Raw genomic sequence first — 14803 nt, 5'->3', positions numbered from 1 at the left:
AGCCTTACTTATGCTCCCATTAACTGAACTTGTCCTCTTCTCCAATACAATCCTGCAATTTAACAAAAATCGTTCGAAGAACGAGCTTTCCTATCATTGGCTATACTGCACGATCTATGATAAAAAAGAAAGATGACCATCCTAAATATCCTACAGCCTCCTGCCTATAAGTGTGGTGCATGACACACCCATAGACAAGACTCTGCTGGATACGGCTCATAGACAACCCTAGGGACAAACCGTTCGATACCACTTTTGTCGCGTGCCCCAACCGGAGGGCTACGACGGATACCCGAAAGCCGACCTCCTAGATGCCACAAAACATACGTAACATACCGCTCATGCTCATATTCGGGGCCACCGATGGCGCTCATAACATGATCGCCGACCGATATATATCATAAACTGGAGGGTCACAGCCCTCAAAAGATATATATACATGCATCACTAAACTGAACCGGGGTACAAGCAGACAAGGCTACACGATAAAACTATGTAACCAAACATGTACTGAGCGGGCCGCACTGTCTGACTGAATATAAGCGTCTATAAGCCTCTACAGATATAGTGGACATGCTATGGACGGGACAGGGCCCCTGCCCTACCCATATACATCAAAACATATATCCGGTCTTAACGGTAACTACAGCAAGAGAGAAGTGCTCTGCCATCCAGCTGAAGGAGCAGCATAAGGATGCGATCTGTCTTCTTGGCTATCTGAACCTGTGGGCATGAACGCAGCCTCCCGAACAATAGGGAAGTCAGTACGGACAATGTACTGAGTATGCAAGGCAGAAGAGTAACATACACATAGGAGTCATGAAGAAAATCTGAAAATCATAAGCTAAACTGACTGACTGAGTACATCTTTATGAATGCATCTATATGTCTGACTATCTGAACATATTTGTATATCTCTGGTTACTGAAAATGCCTCTGAGGGCGTATGATATGCATAGGCCATAGTGCCGTGGAGCGTATGGACCGATCCATATCTCATATAATAGTGTTGAGGAACGTACGACCCGATCCATATCTAATAGAATAGTGCCGAGGAACGTACGGCCCGATCCATATATCATATAGGCCCCTTCGGGCAGCCCCTTTGGGCATCATAATCATCATCACTGCACCAGCTGAACAGGTGGTAATGCGTATATAATGCCTCGCCCTTTCCCCATGCCCCACATACATATAATATACGCGTGTATAACACCTTCTAGTCACGGGTCAATATCCATATATGTAAATGAGTGCAATGCATAAATGTGAACTAACATAATCATGATACAAAACTAAGGCCCCATGAACAGAAGGGATAATCGTAAGAGGGGTACAGGAACATCAAAGACTGAAGTACTCCAAGTGCTTCTAAGAGTAGAGTAATATGGAACCTCATTTACTCGTTGTTCGCTCATATCATAGGATCATGCCAAAAAGAAAGAAAGGGAAAGTCTTAACATACATTTTTGGTCACCTTAACTTTAACTACTCAACGGTTGGCCTCCCAGGCTCGTAAATCTATATTCAAGAAAATTTATACTATTGCTAGACTCATCTTTATAGGCCTGTCTTAAGCCCTCAAACTAACTCTTTCTAGAATCTGTCGAAATTTCGGCAGCATCTCCCCTGTTTATATCCCTAGCCCAAAATCATAATTACCAATAACCAACAATAACAACAACAATACCAACATCAACAACATCATCACTAACATCAACATACTCCATAAGACATCTCATATGATGTTTATCCGATTTGTTAACCGATAAATTAACTATACGCTAATTTAATCACTCTACCTCCATAAATAAACCTAAGGCAACATTAATAAGAAAAGAATCATACTTTAGTCTTATTAAAACAGCATTATCTCCGATGTTCACCTTGAATCCACGCCAAATTCCACCACAAAAAGATGCTATAGTCACAACTATGCACCACCCGAGACTTGATTAGCTAAAGTCACTCAAATCCCTCAATTTTTTATGACCAAAATGACCTTATATGTTGCTGAGCCTTTAGATCTGATTTTTGGTGGGAAAAAATGGGGTTTTGACCCTTTTATAGATGGATAAAGTCAGTTCGGGCACTGTAGCAGTGCAGCTACTGTAGCGCGCGTTTTTGCTCTATTAGCCTAGCTTGTAACGTCCATAATTCTCTACTCCGATGTTGTATCGACGAGCGGTTTGTTGCGTTGGAATTGACTCGACGAGATTCATTTTAGGCTTTTGAAAACACCTTAAAACTCCTAATATACTAGGAGATATACCCCTCTAAAGTTGACCCAAAATTCTGTCAACTTTTTTTCCAAACTTTTAACAAACTTATTTTCTTCGATTTGCTTAATCCCGGAACCTTTAGACGCTTGATTAACACTTGTTAAGAGTATTCATTAACCTTATAAGGGTCCCATGACCTCTCCGAGCTTATGTTAGTTTATTCACAATGTACATGACGTGAAAATTTTTGAGGTGTAACACAGTTGTACGTAGTTAGGAAGTTATGTAGTCTCGTTGGCTCTTATTTTTTTGTCATACAACATATGTGGTGGCCTAGCCGACTTGCACCACTACCTACTGCACATATATATATACGTTGGTTGAAGTTCTTGGTGCAGAGTTGGTTACGTTGTTATTACAGAAGTGTATAATTCAGTTAAAAGTCATATATGGGCCACCATAATGTTTAGTGAGTTTCAGGTGCGAAAGTAGGAGTGCTTGATCAGAAGAGATCGGGCACTCGTCACGACTTCTGAGTTGGGGCGTGACAAATTATGTGCACGAACGCAAATTTCCTTGATAGTGTAAGATTTACAGATTGTGTGTTTATCTTAGAAAGGTAGGAAAGTTAATGGCACATTCATACTCATTAGGCCAATACACATGAGCGAGCCCCTACGCGACCTGAACTAGTGGGCAAAATTTCTGCCTACTAGCACTGTAGCACCGGTGCAGCAATGAGTGGACCGCTATAGCGGGCTCGCTACAGCGAGCGTCAAGCTGCTATAGCGGACCCAAACTTCTGCAAAGGTCCGCTATAGTGAGAATTCCATCGCCATAGCGGTACCACCGCAGCGATCAAGTGACCGTCGCAGCAGTACCAGGAGACCAGTAGCCCATCCTTTCCTCCTCTATTTTTCCAACCTGCATGATTCACTAACAAACCAAGAGGAAACTGATTCCAAAGCAAATACTTACATAAAACATCCGCCCGACTAAGGGAATTGTCTTACGAGCACCCTTAAATCGGGGCACCCGCACTAAAAAATAAACAAAAGTAAGATTATCCAAACATCCCAAAACACAACCAAATATAAGAAAATTGTCTGAACATGAAGCCCTGCCAGGGCAAGTGATAACTTAAGCTGATATAAAAGGGGAGGGGGAATATCTAAGCCACTCCACGACTAGTCGCCTCGTCACCACCATCCTCCGAGTCACTAGAGTCCTCGCTGCCAAGCCCGGACGTGCTGAGAAAGGATAACTGAGGGGCATCCCTGATGGTCACCTTGGGGTGTTTCTCCTTTGGGACTAGGGCTTTCAGAAGGCTTTTGACGCCTTTCCACATTCTCATGAACAGCTTGTCCCTAGCCCGAATTTTCTTCTTTTCCTTGTCTAGGTCATCCCGGAGATGTACATGGGCCTAAGCCAATGATCCATAGGCGCCCTGCAAGGCATCCATAGCCTCGCCCATCTTGGTGTGGCCTCCATATAGCCTTTCATCTGCTCAGTAGTAAAATAGCCAGTACCAGCAGCACTGCTAGACGACCTAATCTCCATGAAAAGCCATGCAAGCCCCATAATGGCTGCCTTCACCGCAGCCATATCTACCTCTATGCGCTCCAGGGTACCCGGGGTCTGTGACTGACCACTCTCGCCCTGTGGGCCATGGTCGTCATTGCTGTCATCCGAGCCAGTCCTCTTTATTTTGCCTCTGCCCTGTGCTCCCTTGATATTCAGTGGGTCAAAAATGACATCACACTCCACATAGCGGTCCTTAGGCTCCATAGGCACCCCAGCATTACAGCAAAGATGGGTAATCAGGGAGGAAAATAACAAACTCAGGCCAGCCTTAGCTATAAAACCTTGCCACTCCTCGATCGCCTGCATCCCCACATTCGCGGGCGCGCCATCTAGGATGCAAGCCACCACAAGGGCCTCAGGGTAAGTGACGTCTATAATATTACTCAAAGGGAGAACCCGTCGGGCAACGAGGTTCAGCCATCTCCGAGCCTCAGTAGTGAAGTGTCGACTCTTAGGTTCAGCCATCTCCGAGCCTCAATAGTGAAGTGTCGACTCTTAATGGTCGAACGGTTGACACCCTAGGTAGAATTCCTCCTCTTTGACTCCTTCACCAGCATCCTCACCAACCACGGCCCGTTTCCCTCATGGTACCAACCACGGCCCGTTTCCCTCATGGTCCTTAGTCCGAAGCACAGCCTGTGAAGGATTGGGTAGCCTTTGAACTGCATTGAGGGCCTCAGCGCCCACCTTTATGTTGACCCCTCTAATAGTAATCTGCAGCTCTGGGGTAGTCCAGTCAACAGTAGGGAGCATAGCGTAGAATTCCCTGACCCAGTTGCAGTTAACATTCCCCGGCTCATCGAATAGCGGGTCCCAACCTATGTGATGTAGAAGCTGATATAACTCCAGGGCCAGCTCCTCCACCCGATCTATAATAAAGGCCCGCTCGTGGTGTAGTCCCTTAGTCTTCTATTCCATGTAATGCCTCTTACAAGCATGGGAGGCGAACTTAACGTATGCGGGGGGAGCTAGTGGTTGTTGTCCTTATTGTTGTTATTGTTGTAGTTGTTATTGTTGTTGTTCTTGCAGTTGTTGTGAATTCGTCATAATAGAGTGAGAGAGAGTTAGCCTAAAAAAGGGAGAACCGAGTTAGAATTTTGTGGCACTAAGTTTTAGCAGTGATAGACCATGCATGAATCAGTAAAAATCTCGAAAATTCATTTCTGCCTCAAGCAGCTTCGCTGCGGAGATGGAATAACCACTGCAGGGGAGCCGCTATGCGACAAATGGGCCGCTACAATAGACCAGGCGTCACCATGGTGCTGCCTTGTCGCTATAGCGAGAAGAGTTCTGCTATAGCGGGCATCTCCCCATGGAAAGGACCGCTGCCAGGGACCAAGCCATCTCCACAGCGGGACCGCTGTAGTGATGGAAGGTCCGCCGCTGTGGACCCATCTTCCCCAGCCCGAAAAACTCCCAAACCCAACTTTTAGGAAACCTAAATTTTCACCATAGTTTTCCCATTTTTGTCAAGGATCAAGTAGTATGATAGCATGTATGACTTTTACAACCTATAAGACCCTCTTCCCACTACCATGGGTTCCAAAATTTGGAGCAGGAACATCAAAAATTGCACCACTACAAAAACCCCCACCCTAACACAAAACTACCCCTTTATAAGCAGATCTTCAGTATAAAGTGTTGCTAGAACAATATGAACGATGAAATAACCCTCCATGATCAAAGAAACTTCCCACCCCAAGAAATCAAAAACCATATTCAAAGAAACCAAAATTTTCTTTAATCTAGCAAGTCAAGCATGAAAATTTTGAAATAGAAAGCCCTAAACAAGTTATAGGACAGTGAAAGAGAGCACATACCTTGAAATAACGAGAGATCTGCAAGCTTGGCAAGAAAAAGTGAACCTTGGGTGTAGAGAATTTTTTTCTCTCTTCTCAGATTTTGTGTTGCGTTTTAGCAAATGGAAGGGGGTAGGGTGGTTAAAAGGGAGTAGGAAGGAAAGTGAGAGGACTAGGTAGTTGAATGGGGGAAATAATTTCGTGAGGTGGAGTTTTCAGTTATGGGGGGATGAATGGAAAGTGGGAGGGGTAAACTGAATTCACCCCATATATTTTGTTTCTAGCCGATGGCTGTTGCGGCGGTGAATCTACCACTGCAGTGGTACCGTTTTTCCATATATGTTGAAATTTTTTCGTTCTCACGACGACACCCCGAAGTCCTACCTCCTATGGTGCAAGGTCCAGGGGTGTGACCATTACCTCACCCCACGACCGTTCGGGGACGAATGGTAGTTTAATTGGTATCTGGTGTAATGACCCGTCCGGTCGTTATTTAACACTTTGCGAACTCATGCCCAATCTAGGTCTATGATTGTAAATAATAAGCCCTACGGGGTGCTTTAACGATTAATAGTGGAAAAAATTAATTTAGAATAGAATTAGAAATTGTGGGCCCAGGGAAGGAAACGGACCGCTATAGTGGTCAAGGGACCGCCACAACGTACACACGAGCGCCGCAGCGGTCAAAGCGGGGCAATGGCCGCATTTTTGGTCGCTTAGTTTATTTTACCCTCCTTTTTTTGGCCGCTTTGTTTATTTTACCCTCCTTTTTAATAAAAGACTCTCCGAGGTTTCTATTAGGTGTCCACAAGAAGGAAAAACCCTTGACACCAAGAAAAGAGACTATTTCTATTTCCTCCACATCGTCCCCTACGACTATCACCTTTCATGGATTCGGATGAAGGTTAGGAAGGTGAGCAATTCATGGGGATTCAATTGGCTGTTCTTCTACAAGGTAGATTATGATTTACTTGAGTTAGACTTTGATTAGTGAATCGTATTTACATTTAGAGTTGACGGGAGATTGCATGATTAGGTCTTCGGACACGGAGTTTGGATGGATATATTTGAAAACTTAACGAAAACTATGTGTAAATAGTAGCTACGGTAACAATGAATATTTAGTTGAGCATTGAGTGCTACCATCATTGAGGGGTATGTGTTACAGAATGGGAATTGATTATTCACCATGGCTAGGAGGGGGTATTTAGTTGTTTAGAATATACATCCCTAGGAGTATTTGATTTCCGTCTTTATTTCCAGCTATATTGAAATATTCGCATGATTGTCATTCTTGGTAACAAGAGGTTTGTATTGAGAGGACTGAAGGAAATCGTGATTAGTACTACGCCCATCAAGGGCACGATTCATGACTTGTTTGAATTATTGCATCATTGCATTGCATTGCATGTGTTATGAGGAAATACATGAAACCGGAAAGACTAGGTAGGGGGCAGTTGCGTTACCTGGTTATATAGTCGTTTGGGTTGAATATGGAAAATTAATATGATATGGATCCGCGTCCGAGGTTCTTTCCAGAGCAGAGGATTTGTGGCTCGGGTCCGATGAGTATCCGGATCGAGTGGTAAATGGACACCATGGGTCCCCTGTAGGTCATGACTACTGAGCAATGACATCAGTTAGCATGTATGTATAGCGTGGTTGGGCCCTTACATCGCATTTTGCTTTGCAATACATCTCATATTTCTATGTTTTGCTTGTGTGTACTGCTATTCAGTTATGTTACTCGTACATCTTCTATGATTTCGTTGAGATTGTGTAGGGTGGTGGCTATTATAAGGGTAAGTATAGTAGCGGATTACAGATGGTAAGTCTTTCCCTGGGTGCATCACATCGCAGTAAGTAAATTGAGTGGATAAAATCTATGGATCAAAGGTAAGAATTAGAAGGTAGGGTGAACGTGGAGACTAGATATAATAAGTTGGATGAAAGGAAGGGAACTGTTATGATTAATTAGAAAACATGTAGTTCTTGGGAATAAAAGAAGTGAATAGCTGGACTGGAGAGGCAAGAGAGTGATAGTAAAGGAATCTATATTGAGAATCCCGAGAGCCTTTGACTTATCTGTTTATCTTATTGACTTTATATTGTGTTGCGTGAACTAAGCTTAGTCGACCTATGATGCTTAAAATTACGTGTGGTGTACTGATACTACTCATACTGCATCCCTTTTTGGGGTGTAGGTATGTTGCAGGTTTATGTTGAAGTTTCTTCGTGTGGATTTCCAGGCATTCTCCTACAGCCTCACTTATCTCACTCCAGGAAATGGCTGGGTCATTTATTTTGTCTTTCTTGTGTAGTAGGAGCTCTTGTACCTGTCTAGACTAGATTCTGGGAAATTCTTTTCAGTTTTATTGTATTTAAAACAGAGTCTGTATGAAGTTTTTATTTCAATCTTGTGAGTTTTAAGAAAGTGCTTATTATAAAATGGATAAGTATTTGGGTGGTTGGTCAGGGTTTGCCTACTAGTTACTAATATGGCAGGTGCTAGCACGATCCGCCAGCTGGGGACGTGACACACAGAAGTGACCTAGATTATGGGCTCGTGGTCCGATGTTCGTTCCGAAAATGAGTGATACATTGACGTGAAACGCGTCCGAGGTTCTTTTCGGAGCGGTGGGTTTATGGCTCGGGTTCGATGAGTATCCGGAACGAGTGATACATGGACACCATGGGTCCCCTGTAGGTCGTGACTACTAAGCAATGACATCAGTTAGTATGTGGGTACAGTGAGTATGAGGTTATTGTTGATGGACTTGTTCCCGTGTGTAGTTTCTGCTGATGTGATTCGTGATATCTTTGGATGATTTGACTCGTGTTTAATATTGTTTGACCTATTGTGGATTGTTGATTTCGTGTAGTTGGCTAACTTGTCTATTTTATTGAATTTATGATATATGCATGATACTAATCTTAGTCGGCCTATGATATCTACCAGTACATAGTGTTTGTACTGATACTACCTTGCTGCATTCTTTTGAGTGCAGATTGTGATCCAGAGACTGCTAACCGTCCTTATATCTAACATTGAGGCCGTTGCTAACAGATTGAGGGTGAGCTTCTATCCATGCCAGGCCGCCCGAAGATCTTCTTTTTTAATGTCGATTTCTATTCCAGACATTGTGGTTATTTGTTAGACAGACTTCATTCCTTAGAAATGTTTTAGATCAGAGTCCTTGTACGGTGACTTTCGAATTTTAGGGATTTGTAATAGTTAGAACTTCCGCATTTATTTCATTATTTTTATGGCATGATTTATTCTGATTATCTTGTTCTTGAATGAGCAATAATTGATTAAATTTGCTAGTATAAAAATGGACTTGAATGAATATATGACTTATGTGTTGGTTCGCTCACTAGGAGTTAGTGTGGGTGCCAGTCAAGGCGGGTTGGGTGGTGACACCGCTGCAGCGGACCAACTTCTGCCCCGACCCACGATTTTTAACTCTTTTCGAAACTGATTTTTTCCACTATTAGTCATTTAAACACCCCATGGGGCTTACTATTTAAGATTGTAGGCCTAGATTGAGTACGGGTTCGCGAAGTATTAAATAACGACTAGGTAGGTCATTACAAAAGTTAAATTCTCAAAAAAAAAAAAAAAATTGGTTGTTTTGGTTTTTTAGGAAAAGCTTGAATTTTTTAAAGATATTCTAGGAAAAACTAAAATTGAACAAATGGGAGAAATAAATTTTCTTACAAGTAGTGGGGGTTAATTTATTTTAATATTCTTTTGAAAGGTATTGGTGAGAGATCAAACTGATATAATTATTTTCTAAACTAAATAATGTAATAATGTTGTTTCAATTTTTTTAACAAGTTGAAGGTAATATAACGGCATACACAAATTAAACCAAATGGGTAGGGTGTGAAAATAATAGTTGCCTTTATTTCAGTGGCGTATCTGGTCTCACCATCCACGGCACTAGATACATTAATGGCCAAGGTGCTTCCTGGTGGAACATCGCAATCCTCTTCATAAGGTTGTTTTATTCCAAGTATTACAGACTGATTTACACAAATGTTCTTTTCTTGGACGATCATTTAAATTTTATTCCTTTTATTAAATATGTGTAGATATAGAATTTTAGACCATGGTATACTATTTTCTCATACGATTTTCAGTTTGCTCAAAATGGATTCTTTAGATCGTGGTCTAAAAATTGTACAAGTTCTAAGAAAAATAAAAAGAGGGTCATTTACTAAATAAATGTGAAAAAAGGAACAACTGGTGAAAATTTTCATATATTACAACGACAATCTATTGATTAAGAGGCCACGTTTCAAATTGTAAAATATCAAGAATCTGTATTCTAGTATCTTTTCATAGTTGATATCGAATAATGATAGTGCTAATTATTACGAGAAGAAAAACAGAGAACAAAAGAGTTCTTAAGTTAAATATATTAAGGAATTTGACATTTATTTTCTTTTTTGCGTTCTACTAGGTCAATGGGAATTGCGATAGGCCAACGGTGAGTTTATTTTTATTTTTTCAAGTTGTAAGGTTATACTGTGGATATCATGGTTGACCAATTTCTTAAACCCTTGCTTAATTATTGAAAATGATCACTGCTCACATGATTTAGCTCACCTCTAGTTACTTCTGTCGAAGTTCGATTTTTATATTTTTCCCTTATTGATAATTGAGGCGGTTAATTAATTATAAATAATGTTTCAACATTTCATATACTAATAAAATATTTTCTCGTGAAATAATTATTTTCACTCACAAGCTTCAGATTTTCTTTAAATGTAAAATTCATGTCAAGACCTTCAACTTCCAAATACTTTTTTCAACTAACACTCATTTTTTTTACTTCGACCACATATTATCTAAAGAAATACTAATTATATTCATGGTGTACTGACAATTGTAGGTGATACACTTTAATTTTTGCAACGATCTTCAATTTAATGGAGTGAACCTTGTTGATAGTCCAAGAAATCATATTAGCATCACATTTAGCAAAAAGGTAACTATCTCCCATATCACTGTAAGTGCACTTGAAGATAGTCCCAACACTGATGGTATTGACATCTCTACTTCTCATCAAGTTCACATTTTGGATTCCACCATTCAAAGAAGTAATTTTCCTATATTATAACATTTTAATTTTAAAAATCGCTTCCTTAAATTGTTAGCAATATCTTAAGGGTGTACTTTTGTTTTATTCTTTAATTTGGGTAAGATTTAAGTTGATTAATTCTTGAACAAAAAGTATGTGCGAATAGGTGATGATTGTATTGTGATCAATTTGGGAGGTTGTAATATCAAGATTACTGGTATTTCATGTGGATCGAGACGTGGTATAAGGTAACACTTAATAAATTTCATTTCCCCTTTATAGTTTTTCTTTTGCTTCAGTTTTCTTTCATTGCACACTATTGGCTTGAAAAAATACTTTTTAATTTATACACCTTTGTTAATGTAGTGTAGGAAGCCTAGGAGTTAATGGGACTTTTGCTACTGTGGACAATATCAATGTAGCACATTGTACCCTCCAAGGAACACAAAATGGTGTAGAAACAAAACCTGGCACGTAAGTCGAAAGAGTTTTTTTACTTTTAAACAATTACTAATAAACCAAAAAAAGAGGGAAAAATAAAATTCACCATTTTATATTTAATGCAACATTAACCTATCACTTATTAAAAAATGTCTTGTGGTGCATTTTCAGGGTGGTATGGTTCTAGATTTATAAATTTTTAAAATATCAATCTCACAAACGTTAAAAATTCCATCATTATAGAACAATTCTATTGCAACGGCACTCATGATTGTGGAATTAAGGTAAACAAGTATTGACCTCAAATTCTTTATAAAAATGAACTTATATTTTTTTATGAAATGGATAAATATGGCCCTTAGATTAATACTTTTGAGATGCAACATAAGGATGTTTTTCACACTCCACTTAATGTTGCAATCTTCTTAAGATGGATATTGTGATGATTAATTGCTTAAGTAATACCTACTTCAAGCTGTAGCTACACAGCCTATATTTATTAATCCTGATGATACCGTTTGACCCATATGGACTCCTTCTCCATCGGGTAAATTTTATCTCTCCTCTGCTTGGAAAAATTTACGTTAAAAAAAGTGTTCAACTATCTGAATATAAATATGATATTTGGTTAAAGGAATGTCTTCAAAAATTTCTTTCTTTATGTGTTGCTTATGACGTTCTAAGCTTCCAACTGATGATTCCTTAATGAAAACAGGCTATAACATTCCATCAAAATACTGGGCTGTGGCAAACTCGTCTGCGGAGTCCATTGATCATATTTTTGTGCAGTACAATTGCCTCTATTGTTTGGAAATGCTTTTGTTTAGTTGTAGGTAATTGAAACGGTTTCATTAAGAGTGAGCACAGAAACGGGTGACGGGCAATTGAGTTCATTAAAGATGTGTTAAAAGCCCTAAGTCTTTCAGTCAATACCACTCCAAAAATAGAGCTATTGGGAGCATTTCAAGGCATTTCTTGGGGAAAAATCATTGTGGTAAGTCTTTCCATCTTCATTGTTATTCCATATTCCATTAATCATCATAGGAAATCTCAAAATCATGCTAGTTTCATTAAGAACTTAAGGATTAAAATAGGATTTTATGGGTTCTTTGCTCTAGACTATAAAACCTTTAATTATTGATTAGGTTAGCTTCATTTAGCGCAGAATTGATGTTTAGAAAATATTATTGCATGATTCCTTCCTAATTAATGGCTAATTTATGGAATTGGGCGTTAGGGTTTATCCCCAAAATTGGGGGTTTTGCCTAAAATCCGAATTTGGGTAATTCATGAGTTCTTCTAGCTTGTAATTGATGGAAATTAATCACCTAGAGTATTAATTTCATGTTGAGACTTGTAGATCCTTAATTTTCTCTTTCTAGTTCATAAACCGCATTTTATAGGTTGGGATTTGGGTCTTGAATAGAAGTAAGGTTTGAATGATGATGATTCTTGATTCGAATTCCATATTCAAATATGACTATACTTTCATTACTTTGAGCACAAAGGAAGGGAAATACTAAGGTTTGACTATTTGAAATTTGTTGTTCGACTTTCCAGGTAGGTTATAGTTTAACTTATGGTGAGACTTCGATTAGCGAAGCATATGTTGAGATGATATAGTCGGAGAATGCATGTCAGCCTTCAGGTATGAAGTTGAGATGAATATTGCCTTAGATACGGCCCTGTTGTATGATTTGGCGACTAGCCACCCGTATCTTTGTTGTCCTATTTGTTCTATGTACTTGTTATCTCGTCACCACGTTGAGATATTGGATATTTGTGATTATTCATATATCGTGATTATGATATTGTGGTATCTTACTTTGTTGTTATTGAGATAAGGATAGTGAATCTGTTGCGGCATATGGTGTAGCCTTATTGATGATGTTACTTATGTGCCTATGTGCGATACTATTTGGGATTGACTTGGTTTATTGATATTACTTTGCATTGTATTCATACTCATTTCCATGATGTATTGACATTGCCTTGATATGGTACTGATGATGGAAAACGAGAAGGAAATACAGATGCTTGAGACATATTAATACGAGTCATCTCTGCGCTGTGTGCGAAGTGACCGTTACCTGGGACATATTAGATATTGAGTCATCTTTGGGCTGTGTATGGGGTGATAGATATGGAACACTTATCTTCTGAGACATATTGGATATTGAGTCATCTCTGAGCTGTGTGCGGAGTGACTAGTTCATGCACTTCGCGGGTCCCCGATGGGTTATGCTGCCAATGATGTGATGTTCCATCATTAGAGTACATGTGTACGAGCAATTGCATAGCATTCATACGTCATACATTATTGCATTGGATTGTATCTCTTGGTTATGTGTGGTTTGGATTGTGATTGGATACTTGTGTTTGGCTGAATTGGGACTTTATGCTATGGTTATGAGGTGTTCTCGGATTGTACTCTTGGAACTTGGCAGAATTGGGTTTAGATGCTATAACCTAGGCTGAGATTTTCTTCATTGATACTTGGATATTGGTGACTTGTACTCTATTGTTTACTTGTTTTCTTGTTTTATTGTCTTTATATACGTTAGCTAGTCTTAGTCTGCCTATGATATCTACCAATACTTGTTGTTTGTACAAACCTACACTTGCTATATTCTTTTTTTAATGCAGAGTACCATGTAGGATCTACTTTTACCCCTTGTGGCTGATTATCGAGGTTGTTGCAGAGTCTATTCAGGGTGAGCATGATAGAGATCGCTGCCTGAAGACTCTTCTAATTTATCATGTCTTATTTCTATTGGAGATATCATTTGAGACTTATGTATTATTCAGACTTGTACTATTTGGTAGAGCTCTTCTATGACCAGACCAGATACCAGGGTTGGATTTTCATTACTTTTGCATTTCTTTATGTTATTATCGTGAGACTTACGTTATTCTATTGTAACCATTTATGGGTGATAGCTTACAAAATTAGACCTCCGTTGGAAATTTCGAGGCCGCGGGTGAGTCCATAGTGTGTTTTTCTGTATCTGTGCATGTTTTTTTAGCGTCTGTAGGGCCTTGGATTGGTATTGGAATTTTCAGGTGAAAACTGGTGCAAAAATCCTAGCTACTGGTTAAAATGAACCGTTGCAGCGGGTGATGGGCCTCGGTAGTGGGTCCGTCGCAGTGAGAAAAGGGTCGCCATCACGGAGAAGCGAGACATTAATGAGGTCCACCATAACGGGAGCTTTCCCTCTATTGCGAGACCGTTGCGGCAAGGCTTTGACCGCTGTAGCATTCGACACGAGGTAGAATTCGCGTTTTATATTCTTTATTCCGAACCCATTCCCCCCATAACACCCAAAATAGTTTCCAAGAAACTCTTGTGGCCAAATTCTAAGGCTAGGGCTAGAGTACTCTTGAAAGGTAAGTCTCAACCCTTGACTTTGTTAATTCCATCATCATGTTAGATTCCAGGATTAGTTAAAGGTTCGTTAATGGTGAATGAAAAGGCTACAAACCAAGAACTTAAGAAAGGCTTGATTAATTAATGTGTTGTTGATTTAACTGCTTTTTAATTACCTAGAAGTATAGATTATCACTTCCTAGGATGAGAACTTGTCTATTAATTGTGGAACTTGTTGAATGAGACCTAGGGTTTCATAAAGATGATAACTTTAGCACAAAAACTGCTTGTAAAGGGGTT

At 39.7% G+C, this 14803-nt stretch overlaps 1 protein-coding gene across 1 annotated transcript; it reads left to right on the top strand.

Annotated features, from left to right (window-relative positions):
• Positions 1-7235: 7235 nt before the first annotated feature.
• On the top strand, positions 7236-14235 carry LOC132031527 (probable polygalacturonase At3g15720). Its single transcript, XM_059421525.1, has 8 exons — positions 7236-7252; positions 7344-7407; positions 7810-7899; positions 8614-8679; positions 10507-10714; positions 10862-10943; positions 11062-11169; positions 14163-14235. The coding sequence occupies exons 1-8, from the start codon at positions 7236-7238 to the stop codon at positions 14233-14235; spliced, it is 708 nt and encodes a 235-aa protein (XP_059277508.1).
• Positions 14236-14803: the final 568 nt, after the last annotated feature.

Source organism: Lycium ferocissimum, chromosome 9 (assembly GCF_029784015.1).
Source record: "Lycium ferocissimum isolate CSIRO_LF1 chromosome 9, AGI_CSIRO_Lferr_CH_V1, whole genome shotgun sequence".
NCBI lineage: Eukaryota > Viridiplantae > Streptophyta > Magnoliopsida > Solanales > Solanaceae > Lycium > Lycium ferocissimum.
Note: the sequence above shows the minus strand (reverse complement) of the source record. Positions and strands in the feature narration are given on the sequence as shown.

What these genes read in the sequence shown, in the direction of transcription:
- LOC132031527 (XM_059421525.1), top strand. An exon ending in GGATTCCACCATTCAAAGAA is followed by an intron (nt 10,715 to 10,861) that starts GTAATTTTCCTA and finishes ATGTGCGAATAG; the next exon opens with GTGATGATTGTATTGTGATC. An exon ending in GGATCGAGACGTGGTATAAG is followed by an intron (nt 10,944 to 11,061) that starts GTAACACTTAAT and finishes TTGTTAATGTAG; the next exon opens with TGTAGGAAGCCTAGGAGTTA.